We start from the raw sequence: 15,057 nt of genomic DNA, 5'->3' as shown, positions 1-15,057 counted from the left end.
AAAGAGGCAGACAGAGCAGTGCTGGGGAGGAGAGGAGGGGGACTGTGTGTGTGTGCGCACCTAGTGTGTAAGTAATCATGGGTTTGCATGTGCACATTGCAAGTGCCAGCAGACATTCATGTGAGTGAGTACATGCATACGTGTGCATGCATAAGAGCACACGTGTGCATGTGTGTGGGTGTGTGCACATTTTGCACACATGTATGCGTGATCATTCGTCTGTGAGTGTGCTGTACACAGTGTGTACATGGTCGTGTGCATCACACACATCCAGAATAGTGGGATGGTAATGAAGGAAGAGTTTCCCTCCAGGGCCCCAGCAGGCCGTGCCTTGCCTAGTAGTGAAGGTGGAAGGTTGGGCTCTAACAAAGCTAATGCCCAGGCCAAGGGGCAGGAACTCAGGAGACAGACTGGGGGAGCCACTAAGAGCTGAGACTCAAGATGAAAGTGACAGACTGAATGGCATAAAACTGAGGCAGCCAGGATTTGAGGAGGCGAGAGGAGAGGGTGAGACGTGGAGGAGCCAGCAAACACGGGGAGTGGGGGGCCCAGCACAGATAGGCAGCAGGCACAGCAGCCAGGGGAAGTGAGTGGCTTTGGTGTCCAGCACTCTCCAGCTGATCCACTGACCAGCCCTAGCAAATCACATAAACTCTCTGAGCTTCTGATTCTTCCCTGAAGAATGGCACCATGGGAGGGACTCCCGGCAGGGCCATTAGCAGAAGGGAATATGACAGTGCATGCCTAAGTGCTTTGCGGCCACTCTGAGACAGCACAGATGCTAACAGGTATAAGGAGAGTGGTTGGGGTGAGGGTAATAAAGTTAAAGAGTCTAAGATGAGGTGAAGGGGGAAGACTCCAGAAAAGACTTGAAAGGGGTGATTAATTTGGAGATGAGCAAACAGTGCTGGGGGATGTGGCCCTCCATATGCAAGGTCGGAGAGAAGGGACTCCAGAAGGGCTAGACCAAACTCAGACAGGATTAAGTTTGGGGGAGAAAGCTTTGCCTGTGGGAGTGGGAATGGCCACAAGATGGATTTTAGTAATAAGCTAAGAATAAAGGATAAAGCATTAAAAATTCCCCAAGCACATAACTCTCCAAGGCAATAGGCATTTTTCAGGGAATGAGAGTTATCTGAGTTAGCGCTCATCTTCAAAAGCACTGTATTAAAACCAAATGACTTGTAAATCTTTGATTTATTTGCAATATGAACATTTTGGTAAAACACAAGAAAAATATGTTAAAGCAGGTACCTGATTTATTTACTAGAAATGAAACCTTTATTGAATTCCTATAATGTTCCAGAAATAAATTTCTGTTTATAAAAATGAAAGAGCTGTTCACTAAAAAGATGTCACTCTATAAACTTGAAAAATAAACAAAGTGGCACTAAGTCAATGAGGACACTCCCTTGATATTCCAGGAAGAATATGGAATATTCCAGAAAGAACATGGGACTGGCTACCAGAAATCTTCCATCCCAGTAGGAACTCTGACACTAGCTGTATTCATTCAATTTCCCTTCATCATCCAACAAAGTCTTATTGTGTGTCCACTGGCCGGGCACTGGGCTAAGCTATGGCCTGTGCAGAAGGCAGGTATCAAAGAAGTAAGTAACCATGTGGTAAGTGTTTGGGAAGCAGTGGAGATGATGCTGTGGAAGTCTATGACCAGGGGGGTCCAGCCTGGAGGGCTTCCCGGAGAAGGTGGGCTTGGAGCTGGGACCTGAAGGATGGATGCGTAGGAGTCAGCCGGGCAAAGACAGCAAGGGCAGAGAACAGCTGCAGGGCCCTGGGCACACAGAGCTCTGAGCTTCAGTTTCCCATGTATAAAATGAATGTGTTGGACTCAGTAACAATTCCAGTGAACACGTCCTTACGAAGCATCTCGGTTTTGAGCACTTTACATGGATTGACTTATCTAATCCTCACAACAACCATGTGAAGTGGATAAACCATTATCCCTATTGTGTAGATGTGGAAAGAGAGGCACAAAAGCCTGAGCAATTTGCCAATGCAGCTTTTAAGTAGTAGAGCCAGCATGGGGCCGTAGGCGGTCTGGCTTTGGAGTCCACACCAGTGATCACCGTACATCCCAACGCACAAAGTTGCTGGGCTAGAGCTTTGCAAAATCTCACATTTCCAATCATGTTTTTCAAACCCAATTAAACACAAAACTTTTGCTATAACCAGTGCCTCCAGATACGTGCTGGCTCTCAGCAGAAGGCCCTGCGCTCCCAAATAGTTCCTGGATATGAGCAGAAATTATTCCCCTCTCGTCTGCCTTCTCTCCCTCCCCCTCTCCAGGAAAACCTAAAAGTTAAAAGAACTTCCCCCACACCAGCATAGGTTGTGCCTGCATCTTGTCAGGCCCAAGAGAACAAAGCCCCCCACCCACCCACCCCCACACTCCCACCGCATTCCTCTTCAGCGCAAAGGACCCTTTTTCTATATTGATGAAGGAACAAGGTCGTGGCCCCGGGACCTGCGATGCTGACACACATCCAAGCACAGGCTCATTCTGCCTTTGATCATGTGTCTCTTTCTCCTGGTCCTGCCAGCCCATGGTTTGTCTCTTCCTGCTTAGGGACGGCTGTATTGCATTACCCTATTCTGTTGTGTCTGTTGGATATAGTTTGATTGGACTTTGTTATTTTGAATGAACAGATGAATCTCAAATTAGCCTCTCTGCACGATCAGCGTTCTTGTTGATTCATGTTAAGAGTCAACATTCTACATACAACAGGGAAATCATCAGATTTTGGCATCTTGCAGGGTGAACACGTTTGAGGAGAAGGAAAAAACCCAAACTTGTTACATTTTAGATGCAAAAAATCTTTGGCAATTCTAAATTGGAGTAATGAAGAAGTTAGACCAAACTCTACCTTTGTAAAAACTAACAACAACCTTCTTGTGGCAAAAGACACAAAGGTTATAGCAAGTCCAGTGTAGTATGAAGTTCTCTGCCAGCTAAGGGAATCTGCTTTATAAAAGTTTAGTTTCTTTTTAAAAAAATTCTACTTGTAATATTTATGTGATTTTTAAAGATTTGCTTCTTTTAAATGATACTGAAATAGTTCTGGATAGACAATTAAATATTTAGATTTAATATCATAAGAACTAAGGGCTCTACGAGCGTTAAGTTGATTATGACATAACAACATGGTTAATCAAAAACCATGTTTTTAATGCATCATCCACACAGACCCAAAAGCCCTTTAAATCACTGTATACATGTAGCCACAAAAATTCCACCTAAATCCTTTTGGATGATCCAATGTATTTGTTCAAAAACCTTCCCACCAGAGACTCTAGGGCCTGTCTAAAATGCTATATTCTCTTATTCATTTGAAAAAATCTCACTTCAAAATAATTTATGAAATTCATTCCACCTTTGCAGTACAAAGGAGAAAATCCTCCATCACTGGAAAGTGCTACAGCAAAGAGCATACCAGTGGTCAGACAAATTATGAATGCTAAAAATTACTGGTATAGAGTCTTTGAAAATCAAGACATTCTGTTAAAGACAAACCATGAATATATTCTAAACAAACATTTGAATGTGATGTCTCAACCACATAATCACCTACGTCTGTGTGCAGTGACATGCATTAACATGATTTCTAGAGAGAAAAGCAAAGAAATCCTCCTAAAGGATACCTATATTTCCAACCTTCTGTAACTTTAAAAGATCTGAGCCCTTGCCATTACCGGATTATGAATATATTTCCTAAGAGAGAGAGGAAAAAGTAGAAAGCTGGAGATCAGAGAAAGAAAAAGTATACCATCTTTGCTATCAAAACATTATTAAATTCATTCCTTTGACATTTTGACAGTAATTGCACTGAGAGGGATTGGATTTTGTTAAAATGACTTTAAAAGGGTTGTTGAGAATTTCCTGCAGGAGAGACCGTGTGCAGCGCCCCGCTTCCAGTTGATTTTCTTTTGTTGCCCTTGCAATGCTGAGAAGCTCGGTGCTCATAGCATTTTTGACAGCACGAAACCCTTCAAAAAACACCCTGAGTCCCACAGTAAGCTCTGCCGCTTACAGTCCCCTGGTTCTATTTTCTGCTGTGACCTGCAGAGTCAGAGTCAGTAATCCAAGCTGATTCATTCGTGAGGTTTCTGTCTTTGTCATTTTAATCAACAAAGACAGTCGAGCACACTTACGACCATCATTTTCCTAATAATGGCAGAGCGATGACACCACAGGCTACACAAGGGTTTTGTTGGAAAGAGCCAAAAATAGTGTTATTCACTTAAAATTCCTGAATGTGCTCTTCCTTGCTGATCTAAACCCAAAGAGTTCTAAAGAAGTGTGATCTCATGGCCACGCATGTGACTAAAAATATGTATGTGAAGAGGTTCTCTCACCTCAGTGAGGAGAAGATGATTGGCCTGAATGGTGCCTAATGGCTCTGGGGAAGCCCTGGACAACGTGACCTCCCGACGGTGTCCCTGGGTTCACACACAACAGGGCAGAGCATCCCATGGTGCCAATCCCGTTAGTAAGGAGACAGCCCTCTCCACCTTGAAAGGGTTGGAATTGTATTAAATAAAGGTCTGGAGCTGCTTTCTTCACGCATCAGAAAATAAATCGCTTTCCAACAGATAAAATGCACCATTAGATCCTAAATTTAAATATATATGTGTGTGTTTCCTCAAAAGGTTAAACAGAGAGTTGCCATATGACCCACCAATTCCACTCTTAAGAGAGGAATTCTCCAAAGGATGTAAAAATATATGTTCACACAAAAACTTGTATACCAACGTTCATAGCAGCATTATTCATAACAGCCGAAAAGTGGAAGCAACCAAATGTCCATTGACTGATGGATGGATCAACAAAATGTGCTTATCCATACAATGGAATATTACTCAGCCATAAAAGGAAGGTACTAATACACTGTATAACATGGATAACTCTGAAAAACACTATGCTAAATGAAAAAAGCCAGTCACAAAAGACTGTAAATTGTATGATTTTATTTATATGCAATGTCCAGAATAGGCAAATCCATAGAGAAAGAAAGCAGATTAGTAGTTGCCAGGGGCTTGCAAAAGGGGGGACTTGGGAGTGACTGCTAATGGGAACAGGGTTTGTTTTGGTGGTAATAAAAATACTCTAAAGCTATAGAGTGGTGATGTGGTTGAATAACTCTGTGAATATACTAAAAACTACTGGGTTGTACACTTTTTCTTTAAATAAGCTGCATCACAGTTTTATTTTATTTATTTATTTATTTTAGCAGCTAGCCAGTACAGGGATGGAACACTGGACCTTGGTATTTTCAACACCACGCTCCAACCAACTGAGCTAACCAGCCAGCCCTGCATTGTACACTTTTAAATGGTGAAATTTTATGGTATGTAAATTATATCTAATAAAAAAATGTTTAAACATATGTGTGCACACACCTATTTTAAACCCTGATCTTGATTTTTAAAATGAGAACCAATTAAACATGATTAATTTTTCCCAACAACCTAGAGTAATTGCATTGATTATAATTCCCCAAAGGAAGAACCACATATTCACTGGTGAAGCCAACACTTTCTTGGGAGGAAAAGAGGACACTTTCATTTTTTAATTTAATTTTATTTTTTTCATACAGTACTAAAAGTAGGCACCCATCACCAAAGGCAACATTGCTAAGAAAGCTATTTTCATTCACTTTCTTTGTGGGGCCCCTCCCCAGGAGAGCACAGGCTGGTAAAAACAAGTTTGATTTTCACAACTATTTGGAAGGTTGATTTGACTTATGGGAAACACCCCTTGATTTCAAGTGCAAGTTCACAGTTCGAATGTGATTCAATTCAGTTAAATCAAATGGCTATTCAGCAGCTAGCATGTGTGAAGCAAATGCAATGAAAGCACCTTCCCTAGCAGTAGCTGAAAAATAATCCCATGCCATGTAACACTGGTTCTTCTTTCAGGCACCTGAGCAACGGACCTCATGTGTTTGCAAATAAGAATAAGGCAGCAGCTAACACTGACATGGTGCTTACCATATACCAGACACCAGTCCAAGCTCTTTCCATATATTAACTCACTGACGCTTACACCAACCAAGAGAGAGGTTGTCATTATTACTCCCATTTTACAGATGAATAGGCCAAGGATCAGAAAGGTTAAGTGACTTACCTAAGATCACACAACTATTGAAGGGCAGAGCCAGGATGTAAGCCCAGGCACACTGGCTTCAGAGTCCACTCTTTGAACCCCCTTACTGGCAATAACCCAACTCACAAAACAATACCATGGAACAAGATATAGGGGAATTGTAGAACAGTCTGCAATTACTCAGCCTTGCTTGGAGTGTGCTGAAGCACAGGGTCAGCGATCATCAGCCTGGCGTGGCCCTTACCTGTGGACCACCCCAGCCCGGTGCAGGTGCTCTACTGCGGAGATGAGCTGCCTGATGTATCTGCGGGCCTCGGGCTCCTCCAGCCGCTTCTTCTCATATATCTTGTGCATCAGGTTGCCCCCTGGGCACAGCTCCATAACCAGGTAGTAGCTATTTTCCGTCTCTAAGATATCGAGGAGCTGCGTGATGTTGGGGTGGCGGATCATCTGCTGGATCTGCCCCTCTCGCCGCAGGTTTTTGGTGACATAGGTGTCCTTTTTGGCTCTCTTCTTATCAATGACTTTTATGGCTACCTAAGGAGAAACGAAGAGCATGGCTGTTATCAGACACATTGCAGGCAAAGGTTATTCCTTGACTACTCACAAGAACCCTAGGAAAATACATAGCTACTTCTCTGCCACAGGAGAAACACCTTATTTAAAATATCATCGAAGAAAAAAAAATGTAACATTTGGAAAAATCAAAAAATTCAATTATTAAGGAAGAGACTGGAATTTACTTTTAAGCAAACTTGAATAGTTGTCTAGAAGCTTCAGTGAAGGGTCACTGTCAAACTTGTCTCTCCAAAGGGCAGAGGGGGGGAGATACCAATTTCTCCTGAGCAAAGGGCTCTCCCACTCCCTCTCAGGATTCATCACCATGCCCTCCAGGTCTGGTCCACCACACCCCCACTTCTGGAACAGCTAAGTCCATCCCCACCTTCAGTTCTCAGGCACGGGTAGAGATCTGAGGGGTCCACTACCCGAGGATAAAGCACCCCTGGCCTCACCTGCCCTTTCTCTGCCCTGCACAGGTCTCTGGCCAGGCTGTCTCTGCCTCCAATGGGCACCTCTTTCCCTGGCTGAATTACCTGGCAAGGGAACTCTTGGCCTTGCTGTCAGGGCCCAGCCTCTGTTGCTGCTGCCCCAGGGTCCCACTCAGCCCCCACAGCAAGCTCCTCCTGAGCCATTTCCCCACAATCAACTTGTCATAAATGGTAGGGTGGGAGGGAGGGTGTTAAGAGAGGGAAGGAGAAGAGTTGGACCGGAAGGGAAGATTGTCTTTCCACCCAAATCTGCACCCGACCCCAGTTCTACCCTTTCCTTTGGGGGAAGTAACCTCTCCACTCTCCAGGCCCTAAGACACAACTCTGTTTTTGCCCCATTCTTTCTTATATCTTCATTCCTCTCTCTAATGTTTCTAGCAATAACATGAGGCCGGTGCCTTCTGCCCACGGCCTCCCCTCCTTTCCTTCCTCTCTGTTCCCAAGCCACCAGTCTGGTTCATTCAGAACCTCACCTCCCTCACTCCCCCAGGTCACGGGTTCTGTCACTCCCCAAGTACTCCTGCCAGCCCCTTCAACCACTCAGATCCCCCCCACTACCACCACCACGTCCTGCAGAGGCTAACTCAAATGCCATCTTCCTTCTATAGAGATTCCCCTAAACCCTCTTGCCCTAAGTGCCTTACACAACTAGCGTCTGCGGTAAGATTTAATGCACTCACTACTTAACCAGGGACCACTCTCCCTTCACGGCACACAGTAATTGATAAGCAGGAAGTGACCAATAGGAAACTAACCAATGGAATCATCAAAGCAATAGCTGTCAGCAGCTTAATCTATTATCTCTCCCCGGAGAACAGAGTCTCATCTTAATAGGGAAGTTCAAACCCATAAACCAAAACTATGAGTAGCAAAGGCACAATCAGCCAAGGGGACCAGACAAGCTGGGGGAGCCTCTGCCCACACGTGCCTCACCACGGTGGCCTGACCATCCCAAGTCAGCTGAGACTGAGGCTCCCAGCCCACAGAAGCTAAAGTTATACACTGGCTGTGGCTGGGCCCCAACTAGTTCCAGAGATGCTAGACTAAAAGCTTTAAAAACTCTTCTTATTCCTGACCCCCCAAAAGATATATATACATCTATGTATGTATACACATATATATCACCATTCTCTTGGGGAGATGGGGAGAAAAAGAGATGCTGCAAAGTACAATTAGGTTCTGTCTTTGCTTGACTCTGTGTTGCAATGTTTTAAAAATTACACCCTTTGGCAACGAAATCTTAAAAGTACTATGAATAAACAACAGTCTAAAAGCCCGGCAGTAATACAATCTGCCTTTTTAACACAGCACATAATTATTGTTAGGATAATTTATTTACCTCTTTAATTGCCTGTGCTAGGTTGAATAATAGCCACCCAAAGATATTAAGTCCTTATCCCTGGATCGTGTAAATGTGACTTTATCTGGGAAAAGGGTCTTTGCAAATGTGACTAAGTGAAGGATTTTCAGATGAGATTAGCCTGGATTATCTGGGTGGGCCCTAAATGTAATATCCTCATAAGTGTCCTTATAAAATAGAGGCGGAGGGAACTTTTGCACAAATACACAGAGGAAAAGGCCATGGGACTAAGGAGGCAGAGACTGGAATGATGCAGCCACAAGCCAAGGGATACCAAGAGCCACCAGAGCCTGGAAGAGGCCAGGACAGATCCTCCCCTAGAGCCTCCAGAGGGAGCACAGCCCTGCCTATACTCTGATTTTAGACTTCTGGCCTCCAGAACTGTGGGAGAATCGATTTGTTACTTTAAGCCACCAACCTTGTGACTTGTAATAGCAACTGTGGGAGACTAATATCTCCTCTGAAAAAAAAAGAAAGGAATCTATCTGATGCTGCTCCTCAGGAAAACGTTCTCAGGCATCGTGAGACCCTCCTGGCAGTCGGGAAAATACCACCACCGTTTGCCTACAGCCTCTCTCTGCTCCTCACTTTCCCTCTTTGTTGCAGTCTAGGGGCTTCTGACAGTCCTAATTGACCCGCACCTCCCCTTCTGCTCCCGCCATGTCCACGTGTGACCCGCAGGGAGCAGAGTTACTGCTAGCTCCCTCCCAGGCCCCACTCCCAGCCTATGCCAGGTGTTTGTACCTCCAAGATCTCTACCACAGCAAAATCCCATGAAACACCAGTAATTGGTTAGCAAAAGTCTTCAATGAGGACCTCTCTGAATGAAAAGCAGAGTGCAGGTGGCTCCTTCCATGAGGGAGGACACTACTATACGATTATCACAATCCTAACAATCAGTGCCTAGTTCCAATACACCAGGTCCTGCTTAAGGTGGTTTTTCCTGTACTTTCCCACTTCTGGGCAGGTGCAGCATTTCTAAACACTTCTCCCAACTTCTCTCCCTTCTTGCTCTTCCTCCAGCCCATCTTCCTCCCTTCCTCAAAGGTGAAAGGGCATTGCAATGATGCGATGCCAGGTGCTGGGGCAACATCCCAATGGAATCCACTCCAGCCCTGGCCTTGGGTGGTCTTCCAGAGGCATTTTGTGAAGTGGATCCAGTGTGGTAGGCTGGAAAATGCCTCATCCCAAAGAAAGGCCACATCCTAACCCCGGGAACCTGTAAATTTTATCTAATTTGGAGAAAGCGTCTTTGCAGACATGACGAAGTTAAGAGTCTTGAGATGGGGAGATTGTCCTGGATTAAGTGGGTGAGCCATAATGCTATCACAAATGTCCTTAAAAGAGGGAGAAGATCAGATAGAAACACACACAGAGGAAAAGACAACATGAAGAAGGAGACACTGATGTGACCACAGACCCAGGAATGCCAGTAGCCACCAGAGTTGAAAGATGCAAAGTCCAGATCTTCCCTAGGGTTTCCAAAGGGAGGGCCGTCGCCCTGCCAACACCTTGATGTGGACCCAGTGAAATTGATTTCAGATGTCTAGCCTCCAGACTGTGAGAGAATAATTTTTTGTTGTTTTAAGCCACCAGGTTGTTGCTAATTTGTTACAGCAGGTCTGGGAAACCAACACACCAGCTGTGTGCCCCATGATCATTTGATATCTTGGTTCCCAACTTCTACTGGTTGAGAGTCCCTCTGTGAAAACCCTGAATGCTGAACCTACCTCACCCGGGAGAAGGTTTCCTACTAAGCTCCCTCCCCTTTCCCAAACACCAGCTCACCACCAGCTTGTTTTTATTCACCCCCTAAACTTCCAGGCTCTGCATTGATAACACTGAAAATGAAACGCTATTCTTGATTGCACAAAATTGTTTAATCAACTTCATCTACAACAACTGAAATGGGAAATAATAAATGGGAAATTAAGGAATAGTCAATCAATGATCACCGAAGGGAGACATCTAATTTAATTGGACAGTAATCAGAGATTTACAGGCAAAACAGACCTACCACTGATTCTACCGGGGTAAAGACCAGTGCAGTGATGGGTCTCTAGCTGAAAAATAAACTGCTTTATTCAGGAGAGTTTTACAGAGTAAAATTAAATCTGCTATCAAATGGTGGTAAAATAAGCCAGTTTAGCATGTTCAAGACAACGAGAGATGACAGCAGTGCCTGTTACCACCGCTGTAGACTGCTGATTCACTTGAGAACGATGCCCTCGCCAATGCCGTCTGGGAACTCCCAATCTGGTCCAGGGTGTGTGTGTGTGTGTGTGTGTGTGTGTGTGTGTGTGTGTGTGTGTGTGTGTGTGTGTGTGTGTGTGTGTGTGTGTGTGTGTGTGTGTGTGTGTGTGTGTGTGTGTGTGTGTGTGTGTGTGTGTGTGTGTGGTGTGTGTGTGTGTGTGTGTGTGTGTGTGTGTGTGTGTGTGTGTGTGCGCAGGTGGGGCTGTCAGGGGACTATCCAAGCCTGGGTGTCGTCCTGAGCACATAGAGAAAAAACATTTTCTGTAAAATGGTTTTCAGTAAAACCAAGACTCCAGCTCTTCAACAGATTCAAGCTATAAAATCCCCCAAAATTTTACAAAGGAATCCATTTCAAAGATTGCCCCCATATTTCTGACAAGATAAGTAGCAAAGTCTGGCTGTGTAAAATTAGTAGAGAGAGAATGGCACAGCTCCAATATATGACAGCTGAAAGAGATTATTCATCAACTTCTTTCATTATCTAAGAGATAGCATTCCTCACCCCCCAACCACCACCAAAAAAAAAAAAAAAAAAGCCAATGATGGATAAAATCAGCAAACCAATTTTTAAATAAATAGCTAAGCTCATAAGAAAAAAAAGGAAATGCCCCAAAGCCAAAAAAAAAGTAGATCTAAAATCTCCACCAGCAGCTGCAGGAATGGAGAAATAGAAGACACTGGAGAGACTGAGGAAACCTTCTGGAAAGAAAAGAATAGGTGGGAGAGTCTGCCCTGCATGGATGGGTGTGCTGCTCTCTCCAACACAGGAGAGGACGGGGAGTGGACCCACGTGTATCCCAGTCCATCAAGAGAGGGGACATTTGCTAACCATCAAGGAAGTCAAGCTCAATGGTTTTTATTATGTATTAGGAGAGGAAATTCAATGTAAAATTTTACTTAGAATAACGGATGCATAAAAATATCCAGGCATATTAATGTACACAGTAATGGTACACACTTGCATAAACCAACTGGTCCCTGAGATAATGTACATAAAGCTCTTAGTACAACACCTGGCACATAGTAAGTGCTCCTTAAATTGTTGCTGTTATTATTACCATTTTACTTTCAATGAATCAACCTGTAGAGAGGGTGAAAAAGCATTCAAGCTCAGTTCAGCTAAGGAAAAAAGAAATGACCCACAGTTTTAGCATAATAAAAAAGAAGCCTGAACCACATTTCAGTGTTTTGAACTCTCTGGAATAGAGTTGCTTTTAAATCCCAAGGCAGTGGTTTCCTATCAGTTTAGTCTCTCATCTTCTTTAAATATTGACTTAGTTGAGACTGTCTACACAGGATCAGAGTTAACAGGATTTAAAATTCATCCCTTCATCCTGGATCACCCTTCACTGCCTTTAAAATTCATTACTCTGAAACACATCAAGAATTGTTGATGTATCCAATCTACAAAATGAAAAGTCAGATGTAAAATTAATCTTCCATAGGACTGAAAGGAAGAAAAAAATTTGTCAAAGAGATTCCTCTTTAATATCACAAAATCATACATACATGTTTTACACATTATGCAATGTATGCTGTACTTTAGAAAGTTCATAGTCTTCCCTTAATCAAAGCACTTTTACACTATAATGTTTTAAATAATCAAAATGCACAGAGAATGGGAGGCCCTGATTGACTGAATTTTCTTTTCACATGGAAATTAACCAAAAAAGAGCTTTCTTTAATACCACATGCTAAATTCAAATGAATCTTTCCTTCCTCAATAAACATTTATTAAGCACCTAAAACATATTTGTAGGGGATAATTCAGATCCTTTGTGGTGGTTCAAAATTACCATCTGTTATAGACTGAACAGTGTCCCCCCAAAATGCGTATGTTGAAGCCCTAACCCCCAAAGTTACTGTATTTGGAGACAGAGCCTTTAAAGAGGTGATTAATGTTAAATGAGATCATAAGCGTGGAACCCTGTATTAGTCTGTTTCTGTTGCTTATAGCAAAATACATGGAACTGGGTGATTTATAAAGAAAATGAAATTTATTGCTTACAGTTTCTGAGGCTAGAAAGTCCAAAGTCCATCTGGTGGTGGCAACAGTGACCCACGGACCTCACATTGCAAGATGGTGGAAGCAGAGAGAGCAGAGAGAAACAGTTCCTCATACACTGTCCTTTTAAAGCCCTCAGAACCATGCGCCTGACCACCATTTTTAATCCATTCACTACTGCATGGTCCTACAATCCACTCACCTCTTCAAGGTTCCACCTTTCAATTACCATAATAGGATTTCCCACCTTCTTAACAGTCACAGTGGGGGCTAAGTTTCTAATACATAAAACTTGGGGGACACAATTCAAGCTTCAGTGAGTTTTGGCAGGGGACATAATTCAATCCACTACAGGCCCTAATCCAATAGAACTGGTGTCCATGTAAGAGGAGGAAGAGACACCAGAGATCTCTCTCTCTCTCCTAACATGCAAAGAAAAGGCCACATGAGGACACAGCAATAAGGCGGCTGTCTGCAAGCCAAGGAGAGAGGCCCCAGGAGAAACTAACCATGAGAGCACCTTGATCTCAGACTTCCAGCCTCCAGAAGTGTGAGAAAATAAATTTCTATTGTTTAAGCCACCCAGTCTATGGTATTTTGTTATGGCAGCCCAAGCAGATGAACAGACCCTCTGAGCATCCCTCAATATGGGATTCCCTGCAGAAGAGTGAAAATGTAAGAAGAAAGGGCTAGCATTCATTCACCCAGGGCTGAGGTCAGATCCCACAGTACCTCTCCTGATCTCACCCTGTGCTATAGTTTGAATATGGTTTGTCCCCACCAAAAATCATGTTGAGGGTTCGTCCCAATGTGACAATATAGGGTTAAAATGGATTAATCTCTTTCTCTGGAGAATGGGTTAGTTCTCATGGGAATGGATTAATTCCCTTCAGAACAGGTTGTTATAAAGTGAAGGTTCCTCTGCTGCTCTGACTCTTGGCACCTGCCCACTCGCCTTTCTGGTTTCCACCATGTTTGACACAGCATGAGCCGCTCACCAGAAGCCAAACAGACGCCTGCTCCATGTTCTTGGACTTTCCAGCCACCAGAATTGTGAGCCAAATAAATCTCTTTTCTTTATAAGTTACCCAGCCTCAGATATTGTTGTAGCAACACTAAGTGGACTAAGACACCCTGCTTTCCACATTCTGGCTGTTCTTCAGGGGGTATCACAGCAGAGCAGAGGGGCACATGGGCCTCAAAGCTGGGCCATGACTTCAAACCCTGTCTCTGCCACTTGGCAGCTTAGACCTCTCTAAGCCTTAGTTTCCTCACTTGTTTAAAAAATGAAAGGGTGATAAAAGTGCCTGCCTCATAGGGATGTTGGAGAAATAAGTGAGAAACCCCATAAAAGACATTTAGCACCAAGAGCAATCAGAGTCCTGAACAAGTGGTAGTCATTAGGATTTTCATGTTTCATGCAAGAGGGGTAGGTAGAAACAAAATACAGGAAGCTCTTGCCACCCAACTCCCATCCCCACTGTTCCCTGAAACTGCCCTCACCAGGGTCCCCTGGTGCCCTCCTGACTGCCCAGTCCAGGAAGCCAATCTCCCCTCACCACACTTGCCCTCCCAGGTACTGCCCCTCCTTGAGGTCCTGGCCCAGGTTCTTCTCTCCTCACGTGAGGGATGTACGTGTCCACCTCCTCCACTTCCTTGACTCCATGACTGTCCACCTGCTGATGAGTGCCAACACCAGGCCTGTTCACATCTTTGTCCTGAGCCCTGAAGTGCCTATGTCCAACTCCACCTGGATGTTCTGTGGGTCCCTCAAACACGTCACCTCCCCCTGCTCCCCTCTGAGGATCCCCAGCTCAGCCTACAGCACCACCATCCACATGTGGCCCCAATGTGCGTCCTCGACTCCTCTCCTCCACCCCCAATTAATCACCAGGGTCTGTCACCTCCGTCTACTAAAATCTCCCAGCCCCTCCCCTCCCTCTTTGCTGTAGCTGTACCACCATCCCTCTGCCTGGACTAGGCCTCCCTGATAATCTCTCTGCCTCCTGTCTCCGGCCCCTACCCACTCCTGCCTGGAATTCCCTCCCACACATGGTTCTTGGATGGGCTCCCGCTCTTTCCAGCTCCCACTCCTCTCTCCAGTATCAGATTACAGTTTGCCTCCCCACCGGATGACTGGGGTCACCCTGCACCTCCGTGACTGTCACATCCATCATCATGTGCTCAGCTGTTTGCAGCACCCTCCAGTGTACTTTACAAGAAGGCAGGGATTGTGTCTGGCCTCCCAGCACCTAGCACAGGGCTT

At 44.4% G+C, this 15,057-nt stretch overlaps 1 protein-coding gene across 1 annotated transcript in view; it reads right to left on the bottom strand.

Moving 5' to 3' along the window:
- HUNK (hormonally up-regulated Neu-associated kinase) overlaps positions 1-15,057 on the bottom strand; it is a 94,579-nt gene that overhangs the window by 50,048 nt on the left and 29,474 nt on the right. The window contains exon 2 of the mRNA XM_063077691.1: positions 6,369-6,661. Within this exon, the coding sequence (XP_062933761.1) occupies positions 6,369-6,661 (293 nt within the window). The remainder of the gene's footprint in view (positions 1-6,368; positions 6,662-15,057) is intronic.

This window comes from Cynocephalus volans, chromosome 1 (assembly GCF_027409185.1).
Source record: "Cynocephalus volans isolate mCynVol1 chromosome 1, mCynVol1.pri, whole genome shotgun sequence".
Taxonomy (NCBI): domain Eukaryota; kingdom Metazoa; phylum Chordata; class Mammalia; order Dermoptera; family Cynocephalidae; genus Cynocephalus; species Cynocephalus volans.
This window is presented reverse-complemented; position numbering and strand designations above follow the sequence as displayed.